At 41.6% G+C, this 13,809-nt stretch overlaps 2 protein-coding genes across 3 annotated transcripts; both read right to left on the reverse strand.

The window, feature by feature from the left end:
• Window positions 1-47: 47 nt before the first annotated feature.
• On the reverse strand, window positions 48-2,071 carry LOC110017510 (pentraxin-related protein PTX3-like). The gene is made up of 2 exons (XM_020713650.2): window positions 1,669-2,071; window positions 48-864 (listed from the first exon to the last, which is right to left on the reverse strand). Exons 1-2 carry the CDS (start codon window positions 1,796-1,798, stop codon window positions 269-271), a joined length of 726 nt encoding a protein of 241 aa, XP_020569309.1. The 5' UTR covers window positions 1,799-2,071; the 3' UTR covers window positions 48-268.
• A 4,992-nt stretch (window positions 2,072-7,063) lies between these two features.
• LOC101156861 (endophilin-B1) lies at window positions 7,064-13,690 on the reverse strand. 2 transcript variants are annotated; one of them, XR_002872617.1, is made up of 11 exons: window positions 13,213-13,690; window positions 12,954-13,095; window positions 11,683-11,811; window positions 11,465-11,598; window positions 11,172-11,264; window positions 10,984-11,067; window positions 10,875-10,898; window positions 9,545-9,634; window positions 9,352-9,452; window positions 9,075-9,243; window positions 8,007-8,115 (listed from the first exon to the last, which is right to left on the reverse strand). XR_002872617.1 is itself a non-coding variant. In XM_011490179.3 (10 exons), exons 1-10 carry the CDS (start codon window positions 13,267-13,269, stop codon window positions 7,620-7,622), a joined length of 1,350 nt encoding a protein of 449 aa, XP_011488481.1. In that variant the 5' UTR covers window positions 13,270-13,639; the 3' UTR covers window positions 7,064-7,619. The 2 variants fall into 2 exon arrangements, 1 of the variants encoding a protein (XP_011488481.1); XM_011490179.3 differs by lacking the exon at window positions 9,075-9,243 and having other exon boundaries at window positions 7,064-8,115; window positions 13,213-13,639.
• Window positions 13,691-13,809: the final 119 nt, after the last annotated feature.

The raw sequence follows: 13,809 nt of genomic DNA on the forward strand, positions 1-13,809 counted from the left end.
CCGCAGCCTCTGACACACCTTCATTCACTTGGGGGTGTTAGTGAACACACAACAACACAAACACACTTATCAGGAGGAGGTAACAAACAAACCTGCTGCGGATGTCGTCAACGTTGTTATTTATATGTTTGTGATAAATAAATGAAAAGCTCCATTTTAATCTTTTATCCTTTTATTACACACAGGGTTTGTATTTTAAAAAAAGCAATGATACAAAAATATATTAAAGCTGTGTGCAAAGCTGCAGTCAATCAGTAAAAAAAAAAGATCACACTCTGTCCTTCCTCAGGGTTTCTGCTTGCTGTATTACTCTGCTCAGCTGCAGGTGAACCTTCTGCAGCTCCGTTACTATAGCAACCAAAGCCTTTTCCATCAAGGCCATGCCCGATGTGGACGTCACCTCCTGCTCCTTGTGGGCAGATAGAAAAGGCTTCACACCTGAACTGAATGCCACTCCCAAACTTCCAGGTCTCTGTGTCACTGGGTTTCCCATCATGCTCTCTGCCTCCTGAAGGTCCCGTGGTTTGGCGTTTTCCTCACATCTGCCGAGGATCATCTGCAAGGTGGCGTTCATCCTCTTCTCCCTCTTAGCCTCCTCTCTTCGGAGCTCCATCAGACCGTGATGCAGGGTGGTGCTCACTTTCGCCGCCTGCTCCCTGCAGGCTGACTCCAGACTGGGTGCACAGAGCTGGCACGCCCCCTTGGCCAGCCTGTCCGCCTGGTTGCTGAGAGAGGCCACGCCTCCACCGCAAAGCTGCACTGCTTCCAGCAGCATGTTCTGCCTCATGTGGGAGTTCTCCAGAGCAATGAAAAGCTTATCCCAGCGGGACAAGTCTGCATGGCATGGCGTGGAAGGAGGCTCCCCTGCAGACAACAACCATTGGGGGGGGGGGGGTCAATGCCTGGTTTATAGCCAAAAACATCCACCTGTATTCAACCATGCGAACAGGTCTGGTACTGCAAGGACAAATTCTTTTAAATGTCACTAAACTATAAGTGATGCTGCTGCCAGCCCTTCAATTCTCATAACCCCTCATAGAAACAAATTGTAGACAAACAAACTTAAAGCATTCAGAAAATGTCTTCAACCTGGAGGACTAGAAACATTTGAGGAGCGCCTGAAGACAAACAACATGGAAAACATTTGTATAAAATAAAAACAACAAAAAAATCCATAAGGGTGTTTAGGTTTGTGCCTTAACATTTAGCCGTGTCGTGTTTGAGATCATAATACTTTCAATAATTTGGTAAATATTTCTCTAATTAGTATTTATATATATTTATTCATTTCCCACAAAACAATTACAAAAACAAAACGTTTTATTCTTTTTTTGTGACAGTTAAAGGGGAGCAGAAAAAAGGAAACTTATTCTACTCGCTTTGCTTAATTAATGAAGCGATTTAAACACATAAAAATATCTTACAAAAAACCTTTCATATGCAGAATATTTCATATGAAGGTAAAATAAAATAAAAATGCTTAGGATAAGTAATGAAAGGGTTACCACTAAGTCTGTATATAATTTAAAGTTAGATGACTTAATGCCTGTCAAAATAAATGGGATGCCATAAACAGCATCCTTAAATGCTGCTTATATCACTTTTCTCTGCTTTTTTTTTTAGACTAAATAAAAAATGTTTTGGAAACAGAATTTAAAAAAAGCATACTTTCCTGCTGGTCCTCATAGATGTCATTGTCATAATTTTCTGCATGATTTCCTTCAAGCTCCACAGGATTCACTCTGAGAGACAAACCTGCAGCACCAAGCCAGCACGCGACAGACCAGAACCTTAGCATGATGCAGCGGTGAGACCTGTCTTCTGCAGGTAAAGACGCAATCTAGCTTCAATCTGACTGTTTACTGATCCAGCTGCTGTCAGGGAAAAGCTTTTAAAACTGAGCCAAAGTAAAGGAGAGGGGGGCGGACCATGGAAATAAGGGAAGGTTGTGTTGTGGATTTTTTAAAGGAAACGCCCCCGTTTCTTCATCAGAACAGCATTGGTTTAGTTTGTATGTAGTCTCACTGTAATCCATGACGATAAAAATGGATGAAAATTGTGTTTTTTGCAGTTTTAATGTGTTCTTGTGGCATTATTCTGATGATGGAGGACATGTATAAAGAAAATTAAGCTTAAAATTGCATTACTGAGCATCTGATGTACCCACTTGGAGACAAATAGATCCATGGACGTCTTGGTTTTTCTCGTCCCAGCTGGCATCCGGCTCCAAACTGTACGGCTGGATAGCTCCACTATTGCTCGCCATTTTTGTTGCACCGGTAATGTTGGGTTGGGGGTGTGAGAGGCTGGAAGCTGGGTGGAAAGAGTGTAAACAGAGAGAAACTATCTCCTAGAAAATGACAAAGACTATTTGGATTTTGGATAAAAGTGGCATAATCATAATCAAAGGACCACTGGGAATGCTTTGAAAATAGATAATCGGAGTGGGACTCTAAGTCCTCTATATGAAAGCAATTGATATGACTGTCAGGCTGAGGGAAATTGTTTCCCGTGCTTTGAGTACACCTGGATTAAGTTGCTAACAAACCAGTTGTTACTGTTAAAATGTCCAGTTTTCTTTCTGACATGTTTCAGGTTTTTTGGTTTAAAACGTTCAGGTTCTTACTCAGTTTTTTCCTAATCTTAGTTTAAGTTCTTCTCCATACAAAGCTTCTGCACTTGAGTCCTTTAATATTCCTGACCGTTATTTTCTGTCTGAACCAAGACAACAAAACTTGAATGTAAACCAGGAATGTTACGTGAATGCATAACTTCCTTTTAGTTCTTTGTCAAACAATAGTGTTCATTTTGATTCATATTTAATCTGATGTTTTAAGTGAAGACACAAAAATTTGGTTTTCTTCTGTGAAAATAATAGAATTGTATTTTTCTGAAGTCATGACTGTCCTGATTCTTGCACTTTCTCCAGTATCCTTTATTCTTCCTCCTTGTCCTTGAAGAGGAGGGTTATAATGTGTGTGAGGGGTGTGCGACCTAGAAGTAAACTGAGATTTATCCTCAAACTTCCTTTTCCCATCCCTTCCAAAGAAAACTGCAACTGGATTTCTGCTGAAAATCTCAACACTGTTTTAGGTTTTGGTGAAAAGCAATTGCTAAGCAATTTTTAAAATCCCCTTTCAGGCACTGATTATATTTGGTTGCCTGGCAACAGTGTGGATTAAGTATGAAGGACCATTTAAACTTGTTATTTTTTGAGGAATGTGACCTTGTTATAGTAAGAGGTCTGGCCGGGAGATGATGGCGTTCAGCTGCAGGCACAGAACACGTCAGGCTCTGAGGAAGAGCCCTCACCTTCCTCCCTGAGACGACCCATCCACATGCACGTCAGCGGGTGGATGTGAGATCATCCACGCCCGCCGAACTGGAACTCCAGCGGTGGGAGCAAAAAGTAAGCGAACATGGCAGATTTATTTCAGGAAAAAGAGAAAACCTGCAGGAAGAGTTGGTCTGCAGATGTGGAGGTGGAGACAGAAAGGTGCTCTGCTGGGGAGAAAAGGGGAAAAAAGTAAAAAAATGTGGAAATGGTTACTTATTTTTGAAAAATGTACCTCATTTCTATCCAGCAACAAATGAACACTGAACTATGCCGGTTTCTGCGCCCCTTCTTGCTCCCATCATGCTGTCGTTCCTCTGCTTTTGATTTATTCTTCATCCCATTTTCTCCTCTACAGGTTAGCTTCTGTTCCAATATCCCATAATTCACAGGAGGCACAATAATCAGCAAATGCCAGACGCCATTAACCCCCCCCCCGCGCGCCTGCACACCACACCTACAGTTAAAGCCACCGGCTAAACTCCTGGGTGGGAAGAAGGAGGAGGATGAGAGACATGGAGATCAAACGACAGAACATGGTGAAAGATGATGATGAAGATGGCTAAAGTTACATTTGATGAAGGTCTCCTCTTCTTCCTGATTGAAGGAAAAAAAGGTGTGTGGGGAAAACAGATGAAGCTTCTTCCTGACAGAACTGGGATGCCGGAGAAAGTGGGACAACGGTTGTTGTTGGGATAACGCTAAACAGCGGCAGACTGAGACGGTTTACGAGAACTCTGTGGTCTCTCAAAGCGGAGCGCCAAACCGAAGACAGCCTCGTGTTAAAGAGTGGAGTCATAAAACACGTCTACTCCTGACATTTTGGTAGCTGACGTCCTCAAATCATGAAGATGCACAGCAGAAGCTGTGACATTTGAGCAGTTTCTATGTTTCGCTCACCCCCCCTTTGATTTTAATTGCACCTTAGAAATGCAGAGGCCTTTAGTGTGTGTGTTTGTGTGTGTGTGTGTGTGAGGTGGGGGGGTTCAACACCACTGTCACCACACAGCTGGAAGTGTCCCTGTAAGCCCCAAGACACCAATTTAAATGACCTAATTTAACACATGCATGTGTGTTGATTTTGGGTTGTGTCTTGGAGGCATCGGGCACATGAGGGAGAGGAGGGCTCCCTCGCATTGAAATAGGTGTTGGGGGGCCCCTAAAGGTGACTGGAGCCAGATCAATTCTGGTTGAGCTGCTCTCTCCGTTTGGGGGCCCTCAGGTGTGGGGGCTGCTGTGTCTGCCAGGGCTGGTGTCTATGAGATTTTTGTATTTTTGTAAAGACATAGTGAGAGTCTTAAAATGTGTGGGTTTAAATCATTGACTGTATATCAGAACAGGACTGAGTGACTTCTACCCCCTTGTGTTCCAAACAGGAAGTACCCACAAAATTCCTTGTCCTTGGTAATTCTATTTAAAATTACATTCTGTAATGTAAGTTATTCGAGTTGTAAACTGGCCAATCAGATGCCTTAATTAAAGCAGGTGGAGCCTGTTGGGCTCCACGTCAAACGTTTGAAACACCTGATGGACAAATTAGGGGTGGGGTGTGAACTACCAACAAGCTTACTCTTGATTGGCTAGAGTGGTTGCCATAGAAACGTGGACTCAGACCGACTCGGAACAATCGCGGCTTACTGACGACGTTTGGCTCCAACATGGTGACGTCTCCAAACATGGAGACTGAACTGACTTCGGCCAGAAGTGAGTTATTTTCTATGGGTGATGTCACGCTCACTTAGTCTGCTTATCATGTGCAGTCAATGGTTCAACTCCATGTTGAGGTCATAAAAGACTCTAGAAGCTTGACACTTTGCATCATGGGAAGAACTAGGCCTGTGCTAGCAGCTTCCTGTTCCATCGGGAGGATGTCCCATTATGAAAAAAACAAAAGCAAAATGCCAGACCTGCCCATCACCTGCTCGGAAACACAGCTTTCCGCTTCTTTTTCGTATGACGCAGCAGTATCACAGAGACTAATGAGGGAACTGTGACCCTCTGGTTAAAATTGGAAACATCAAAACAGATTTGAGATGTGCCAGGCGCTGAATCAGAGGAGCGGAAGAACGCAAGCAACTGTGGACAGATTGAGAGAAGAGAATCTATTCCTGTTTAGTGAGTCACATGAAGCCTCCTCTCTTAAAATGCAAAGCACGTCTAGCAGAATGATGTAAATGTTTATAGTGGTATGGAGCCAAAAGGCCTCCTGAGAAATCTCAGATCGATGCCACGCGAGCCAATGACGGACCGTGTTCGGGTGGCAGCTGAGGAGATGAAATTGGAGGAAAAAGAAGGAGAAACCTCAGAATTAGTCTGTGTTGTTGGGGCAAGTGATGCAAACCATTGACTGTATACGAGACCTGGACTGAGTGCTCTTCACGCCACTCACAGAAATGTTCTTGAGCATATTGGTGGAGCCGGTAATTAAAATAATTGTACATTTTGTGGTACAAGCACCAAATTTAGTATGAATGTACCTTCAGATTCCCTCTTTCAGAAAAGCACGTTGGTGACAAGATAATCCAAGATTTCAAATATATAGAATATACATGTAGAAGGTAGCCCTCAGGTTTAAAGACTACATTTGGTGCATGAACAGCCCATATTGTTGAGACTGGGGAAAATAGACTCAGCAACAATTGAAAGGATGACCGCCACCTTTACAAATTATCAACCCAGCCGGCTCCGCTTTACAGGGGGACAAACAATTCTTTAGTCAGCCATCAAATGTGGAAGTTCACCCACTTAAAAAGATGAAGGAGGCCTGTTATTTTCATCCTAGGTATACCTCAACTATGAGAGACAAAATTAGAAAAGATAATCCAGAAAATCCAATTATGTGATTTTATTTTAATATTAAACATCTAAAACAGTAAAAAGAAGCAAGTATTAAAAGAAAGAGATGTTACCAAATAACCAGGAAAACCTGTAAACTTAAAATTGGGACACATAGTTGATGTAGGTTCAACCTAAAAGTTTGATAATTGTTACGAAAGGAGAGAAAACAGGAAAAAATGATCACTAAAAATTGTAATCTTGAGCCAGATTATATGTGTAAAATACATATTATAAATATTTCCTTCAAAAATTTGATAAAAATGAAAAAGGTGTAAAAAGTAGTGAATGAAAGACATTTCCAAATAATCAAGAAATATTAAGCTTTTAGGAATGAACTGCATTGTAAAACCTAATGAGTCCACAGAATTTAAATATTATTTTGTAACAGATTACACAATAATATTTAAGTTGTTATAAAAATGTCTAAGTTTACATTTATTAAAATTTACATTGTCCTAGATTTGAATTATTTCATTTTAGAAGGTTTCACCCAAAAATGTAATAAAAATGAAAAGGATGTAAAAAGTAGTGAATAAAAGACATTAACAGACTTTGTCGTGCATAAATTCGGTTTTCTGGCCTCGAAAAAATTGAATGCACTTCACTGGTAGTGTGCAAAATATCCTGCGCTATTTTTTACAAACAATATTTATCTTAATCATAAATCTTTGTCTTGGTCACCATATTCTTCATTTCAAATCATTATGGGATGGCGACACGACCAACGGTTTGTCTGCCATTTTGTGCGATTGAAACGCGGATTTACATCGACATCATTTACATCGGAAATGGTCGCTTGAACGAGCATGGCTGAGGACAGCGTGGCTTCTGCCACATCTGCAGATCCAGATCAGCATCTTTTACAGAAAAAAAAAAGAGAAAACACTCAAATTGTAATTTGCATGTTTTTTTTATTTCTCCTCTCAAGCTTTGACTGGAAGTTTCAAACTTGAACCTTGATGCAAGTTTACAGAATCTTTAGACACTTTAAAAACTCTATATTTATGAAGCTTTCTAATTGGTACATAAGACTGACCGGAAAAATCACATGGAAATGGAAAAATGGAGGCTTTTAAAGGGAAAAAATGTAAAAACACAATACCGTAAAGAGGGGAACATTGCTTTTGCTTGTGAAAAACAGCAGGGAACAGCAGAAAGCATAAAAAGCCCAATTCAACCTGGGTGTTGACATCTACAGCCATTGGTTGGCATCAGTGACAGACTATCACATTCACATATACAGTATATATATTTTAATAACTCTGGCAGTTTAAAGATTCACACAAATACTGACACAAATGTTTGGCACAAAGTGTTTTCTAAAACCTGAGATGTAGTGAAGGGAAATGAGTCGGGAGTCGTTCCACTTGTTGCTACCAGGAAAGACTCAATTCCTTTTTAGACATGAATAATTCATGATGATGCCATGTTTGGAGAATAAACGTATTTACAGCTGCGGGGGGTTCTCTCCCCTGTGGGATTCATTTGGCATAATGCATGTTGGTCCTCCTAATGTTCTACGATCATCAGACATCGGCTGAAGGGTGACGGGCGTTGATGCTGCGTCCTGTCTGCGTGATCCCAGCAGTGCATCCTCTGCTGCGGTTGTTTCGCTAACAGGACGAGTGTTTGTTGGCACCGCCTCACCGACGGTCCTGACAGAGGCTGCATCTGTGGCTGCGGCGGGGAGTCTGCTGGCCGAATAATCCCGGCTTGTGCGGCTGTGAGTTGAGACGTTGTTGTTGGTGGGATCCAGAGCAGTTAAAGAAGAATCCTTCTCAGTTTTGGTCGGGGAGTTTAGAGACCACGAGTCCTGATCGAAGTCTGGAAGCTGGTGGACAACTGCAGGCGCGGATGTGATGTCATCCAAGTCAACAGTCTTTGCATTGACACAGGTGGAGCGTGCAGACTGCCAGTTGTTGGAGCAGAAGACAGCTGGGATGCTGAAAGAGAAAAATGAAGCAAAACGACTTAAGAAATATTTTAGAAAAAAGCTGAATTTTATATGCATGACATGGTTTGTGAAACTGCTTCTGCAAAAGTTGCATTACAGGTACAAAGCAGAGCTCAATAGTTTTTTACCAATGCATGTAGGGGTTGCTATGGCAACCCTAAAGAGAGCAGTTTGATGTTAATTCAATGTACAAACGCGATCAAAGCTCGTGCGGCGGGATTTGAGCTTCAGGCGTGGCGGGGGGGGTCTGGCAGCAGGGCGCTTTAGGCGTCACGATATTTCCAAAGTTCAAATATCTGAAACTTTATGTAAGGGTTAATGGCCGACGAAGTGTGCATTATCTGAAATGAACGCACGACGTGGAAGCCTGAACCGCCCGACGCCAAGCAAAGTGCGTTAATGCTGATAATGCACACTTCAAAGGCCATAAACCCGCTTCTACCATGGTCACTTACAAAAGAACGAAATATTCTACCAGTTTTTAGTACTTTATTCTTGTCATTTTTTCGGTTGGTATCGCTTTCTCACAAAAAGCGGACTATTTACTGCTTGTATGCAGCGGCAAAGGAAAGTGATACATATGCTGAACATCATGATGTGTTGAATAAAGCATCAGTTTAGAGAGAAAGTTCACCTCCTACCGCTGGTTTTAGTCCAGATGATGAAGCTAAAATTTGTTTTAGAAGCCAGCGCAGTGATACAGAACATTTAAGCCATGTGACCGGAACGTGATCACTTTTTAATGCACACCCAGCAGCCAATCAGAATAGAGTATTCACTGGACCATGGTATCAGATATTTTTATTATTTGTATCGAAGCGATAATAAAAAGATCCTCCATGTTGGTTTCTTCCTTTTTCCCCCCTCCTCTGACTAATGCGAGGAAGCGAGTCATCAAACTGGGTCACAGCGAGACAAAGTACTGCTGCAGTCGATGGTGAAGCTCACCTATACAGTCATTGCTTCCAGGTAGCGACCAGGTAGAAGACTTTTAACCTCCACCCACACGTGTCTGGAGCGTCGACACTTTTGAATGCTCCAGTGCCCAGCATTGAATCTGACCCCCAAATCCCGTTCGGTTTGAACGCAGCATAAACTTCCTCCCTCCGTTTACATTCTAGACCAAGACGGACATTTCTGGGAAGCTGGTAGAAAACGTCCTGCTGTGTTCATCTCTTCTGCATTCATTTGAGTTATTTGTTTGAAAATGAGATCAAAGACTGACCTTGCGAGGTGTTTCTGAAGCTCTTCAGCATGTTGTTGGCACTCAGCAAAGTAAGAGGCCTGAGCGTCCACGAAATCTGTTAAACTGCGCATGTGACTGATCTGAGGCGGATGAAAAAGAAAGAAAGCGGAAACGTAAACAGGCATGAAGAAGTGGAACACGGGCTTCCACGTTTCCATGCGTGTGTACTCACGTGAGTGCTGCCGAGTCCTTCCAGAAGCCGTCGAGTAATCTCTGCCTGTCGATCGAAAAGACTCTGGCAGATTCTCAGCTCCATCTCTGCCTGCGAACGCGTTCAGACCTTATTAGCTCATGGCTTTCTCTTTCCACAGATTACCTCCCAGCAAAAGGCTCCACTCTGTTTGAAAAGCCCCAAATGGAAACCACAGAAAGGCTTTTGGAGCTTTTGTTGGTGAAAATAAAAGCCTTCCATCGGGCGCCATGATTGCTCACATTGTGTACTGAGTGGCGTTTGGATGAATAATGACAAACGAAGTGCAGGACACAAGCGCTATGATGCATTTAAAAGCCACTCTATTAACTAATACAGTATGTGCAGCCATGCTGTATGAATGACGCCGTAGGGAAACAGCAAAATGCAAAATCCACTTTTTGAGCTTTTAAGTGTATTATAATGTTCATTCCCCCCAAATAAACTACCCTAAACCGGTATTTTGATCTGTTAGCTATGAGCACCAGCCCTTCTCAATCCATAATAATTAGTAGGTCCTCGCATTGTGACATCACAAAATGAAGAACAGCCCCTTCCAGGAAGAGTCTGCACTGCCAGCACCGCCCCCTCCAGGATAACCCACTTTCTCTGTGGAGCTAGTGGTGATGCTTTTATTTGCACAATATGCACATCCATCTCTGCAAAAGTTCAGATGTTGTTTTTTTCCGTAAGTGACGCACAGACATGCTGCCGAGGTCGACCCTAGGTTGATGTCTTGAAATGGGCGGCACCCCCATGGAGAGAAAGGGGGTTCCTCAGCGATCGAGTCGTTTTTCCTCCGAGTAGGAAAATGACTTATATTTCATAAGAGATGGTTCTTTAGTGTGCCAAAGGTAATATATAAGATCATACATACGGATAGAAGCAGGACATTGTAGGCCCTTTAAAAATAAAGCAGTGATGTTTCTGAAGTGTCCACCCACACATCTGCATGATGCAAACTCTAAAATCTGATGCTACACTACCATTTCTTGCATTTTTTGTGCTTTAACACTGGAACACTTCCTAAATAAACAGTAAACTCTGCGCTATACAAACTGAATCTAACGAAAGTTAAAAACAAGACCATTTTTAAAAGAAAAACATGTCTTATTTTCTGTCTTGCAAGAAAAATAATATTTTTTTTAAGCATAATGTTAGTTTTAAAAAATATGTATTAGCGACTGGAATTTATTTCCTTCAAAAACAATTCTTGGTTAGACCGTATTTCTTACCCCATTGGCAGATTTTTTCACTTTTTATTTTTATGAATTTTTACTTATTTTGTCAACCATATATATATATATTTTACCTGACAGATTTCCTGAGCCCACATCTGTAGAGCACAAGAAGAGGAAGCGTTAAAGCAGCAGCTTCATTTGTGTCTGAAAGTTTTTCTGCTGTTTTACAGAAACACCAACCTTCAGCCATTTAATCCGCAGGAAGCTGAACATATAAGACACTTGAGACAGGTAGTCGTCTTTGAGCGGGTTTGAATTCAGGTTCTGTTTAAAAAAAACAAACAGGCGAGATGAGGATAACAGCTGAAATGTATGTTTTTAGAGATTAAACATTGATATTCCAGCGATTTTAAAGGTTGAAAACTCACTCTGGCCTCTGTGTCAGCCTGATGGGCTTTCATTAGTCTGCTCTTTGCTATGTCCAAGTCCAAGCGCTTGTTCACCAACATCTTGCGCTCATTCTGCCAACATTCGGACACATAACCAGCAGTTGTTTTCCTACACTTTTACATTTTTATTCACTTATTCATGACATTGTTTTTAATAGTTGTTATTATGTAAAGCAGGGCTTTGTTTGAATTGTGTTGATGCATTTTCTAAATACAGGTGATGACGATGGTCTGCCGCATCGCTGGCTGCAGAGTGGATGTGGGCCCTTCACCTGTATGGCTCTGTACTCCCCCTCGGTGAAACAGCGCAGTGGCGTGAGGAAATGAATGTTGACGCTTTGCACAAACTTCCTCTCCGTTTCTCCAAGCTGCTTCTGGGTCCCTCCACACCTCATCAGCGCCGTTCCTGATCCGCAACATGAACCCATGATGACCACGCTTGCCGTTAACCTTCTACATACGTAGATTCATCAGGAGAATTCACACTCACCATAGGGTGTGGTGGATCCGACCTCCAGACCGGCCTGGACCATTTCCTCCCCCAGCAGTTCGTGCGCCCGCGGTCGGGGTGGGGCGCTCCACTCCAGGTGTTCGTAGAGGCGGTCCTCCAAACGCGCTCCTGTTGACGGACAGACACTCAAAAAACTGTTTTTAGAATTTACCATCAATGAAGAGGATTTGAAACAGTGCTGACACACGATCCTTAAACTCCAGAACTTTATTCCAATACAAACACACTAGAAAGGAAACAGAAAGATGCATAGACTCATTCATCTGGAAACTGAAAGGTCCACTCGTTTGGTATACAGAAGACCTGAACAACCGTTTTAGCTGAACTACTTGAACTCCAACCAACATAATTACCCAAACTACAGCTAAGAGAGACTGAAGGATCTTCCTATGGTGAACTGAACTGAAGAGATAAGAGATCTCCAAGGTTCAGCTAACCGCCATTTAACATTTTATTTTTACATCAACCACTCGGATCAACATTTGATCTATTTTCAAAGCGTTCCCAGAGCTGTATTAATTATGATTAGGCCATTTTGAGTCAAAATCAAAAAACCTGTGTTGTTCCCCTCCCGTCAGCTGTCTCTTTACACTCCCTCCCACTAGCTCACAGCCCTCTCACAAAACCCATCCCAACATTGCTGGTGCATGGATCTATTCGTCTGGAAGTGGATTTTCTACATCACAAATCATTTATACGACGGCACTTTTTCATCTGCTCCAGGTTCACAATGATTTGAATAAATAAATATGTAGGAATACAACTTTAGGCTTAATTTTCCTTATATATGTCGTCCATCATCAGAAAAAATACCACAAGAGCATGTTAAAAAAACATTTGGGTCTTTAAGGATAGGAAGCAGACTAAAAACACAAAGACATCTGGAACTAGTAAAGGTATATAATGTAAAGGTTTTCTTCTGCTTTAGGATATGATCAAAAACTCCATGTAGTCATCACAATGTGGTTTATCTACATCAGTTTAAAAAAAATTATAACATAAAGGCAATATTTTTTTTTAAATATACAGGAATTTAAATCAGTCTTTCTGCATAATTTAAGTCTATAAAGTTAATAATAAAAACAATCTCAAATATTATCATTTGTAAACCTTATTGTTAGGAGAATTGCATTGTAATAAATGGGTTCCTCCTAGATTGCTTCCAGTGATGATTTGTGGACTTATTTCCATTTTTAAAGAAGTATTTTGGTCTTAAAACAGCAGCAGTCTGACTAGTAACAGAAATTCACCGGGATTAGGCTGCAGCAAAACCTCCGTCTGGGTGATGATCTGCTCCGTCCAGACTTTGGTTGCGTCCGCGAGGGCCAGCAGCTCCTCCAGCCCGGGATCCAACGCAGTCTTATCGGTTTGGCCAAGACTTTCCTCTGTCAACTGGAAAGATCCGTCAATATTTAATTAATGAGCTTATAACAAGAACAGCAATAAATACAAATATATAAAACTAATAAAAAAAATATAATAATAAAGTAAAAGTCGACTTTAATTTACCTGAACAGTTCGGTTGATGAACTGACCGGCATCCACAGCCAGGCGCGTGAGATCCATGATGTCGCTCTGAAGGTCACGCGCGCACTATATCCGTGTCAACTTACAAAGCGGCACGAAACAAACGGTCCCACTGGACCGGGTCAGTTCTCCTCAACCAAGCGAACGACCACGACATATACCCGTGACCTGCAATCCGAGCAGCCCTTTGCCTCGTCATAATGAATGCATGTCATCCTTCCATGATGATGATCACGCGCCCACGTCGACTTTAAAGGTTATTTTCTGGACATCCGCAGACTTATTTTAATAAAAAGTTTAGTGAAGGGTTGGAAATAAATTAAATGTTCAAATTTACAATAAAAAAAAAATCCGTCAAAACGTATATTTTCTAGCGAAATCAAATAAAATCCACTGACAAAAAAAGCGTCAACTTCCTGTTGAGATCAACTTCAAAATAAAAGCACAACACTGCATTTCTACAATGAGCGACCAGTCCATTCATATATTTATGAGAAAGAGACAGACGACTTCTTGATTGAAAACATCCCAATGAGGCCCATCAAATACTTTATCTTAAAAGTCAAAAACTTGGATAAA

The sequence above is a fragment of the Oryzias latipes genome, chromosome 22, assembly GCF_002234675.1.
Source record: "Oryzias latipes chromosome 22, ASM223467v1".
Taxonomy (NCBI): domain Eukaryota; kingdom Metazoa; phylum Chordata; class Actinopteri; order Beloniformes; family Adrianichthyidae; genus Oryzias; species Oryzias latipes.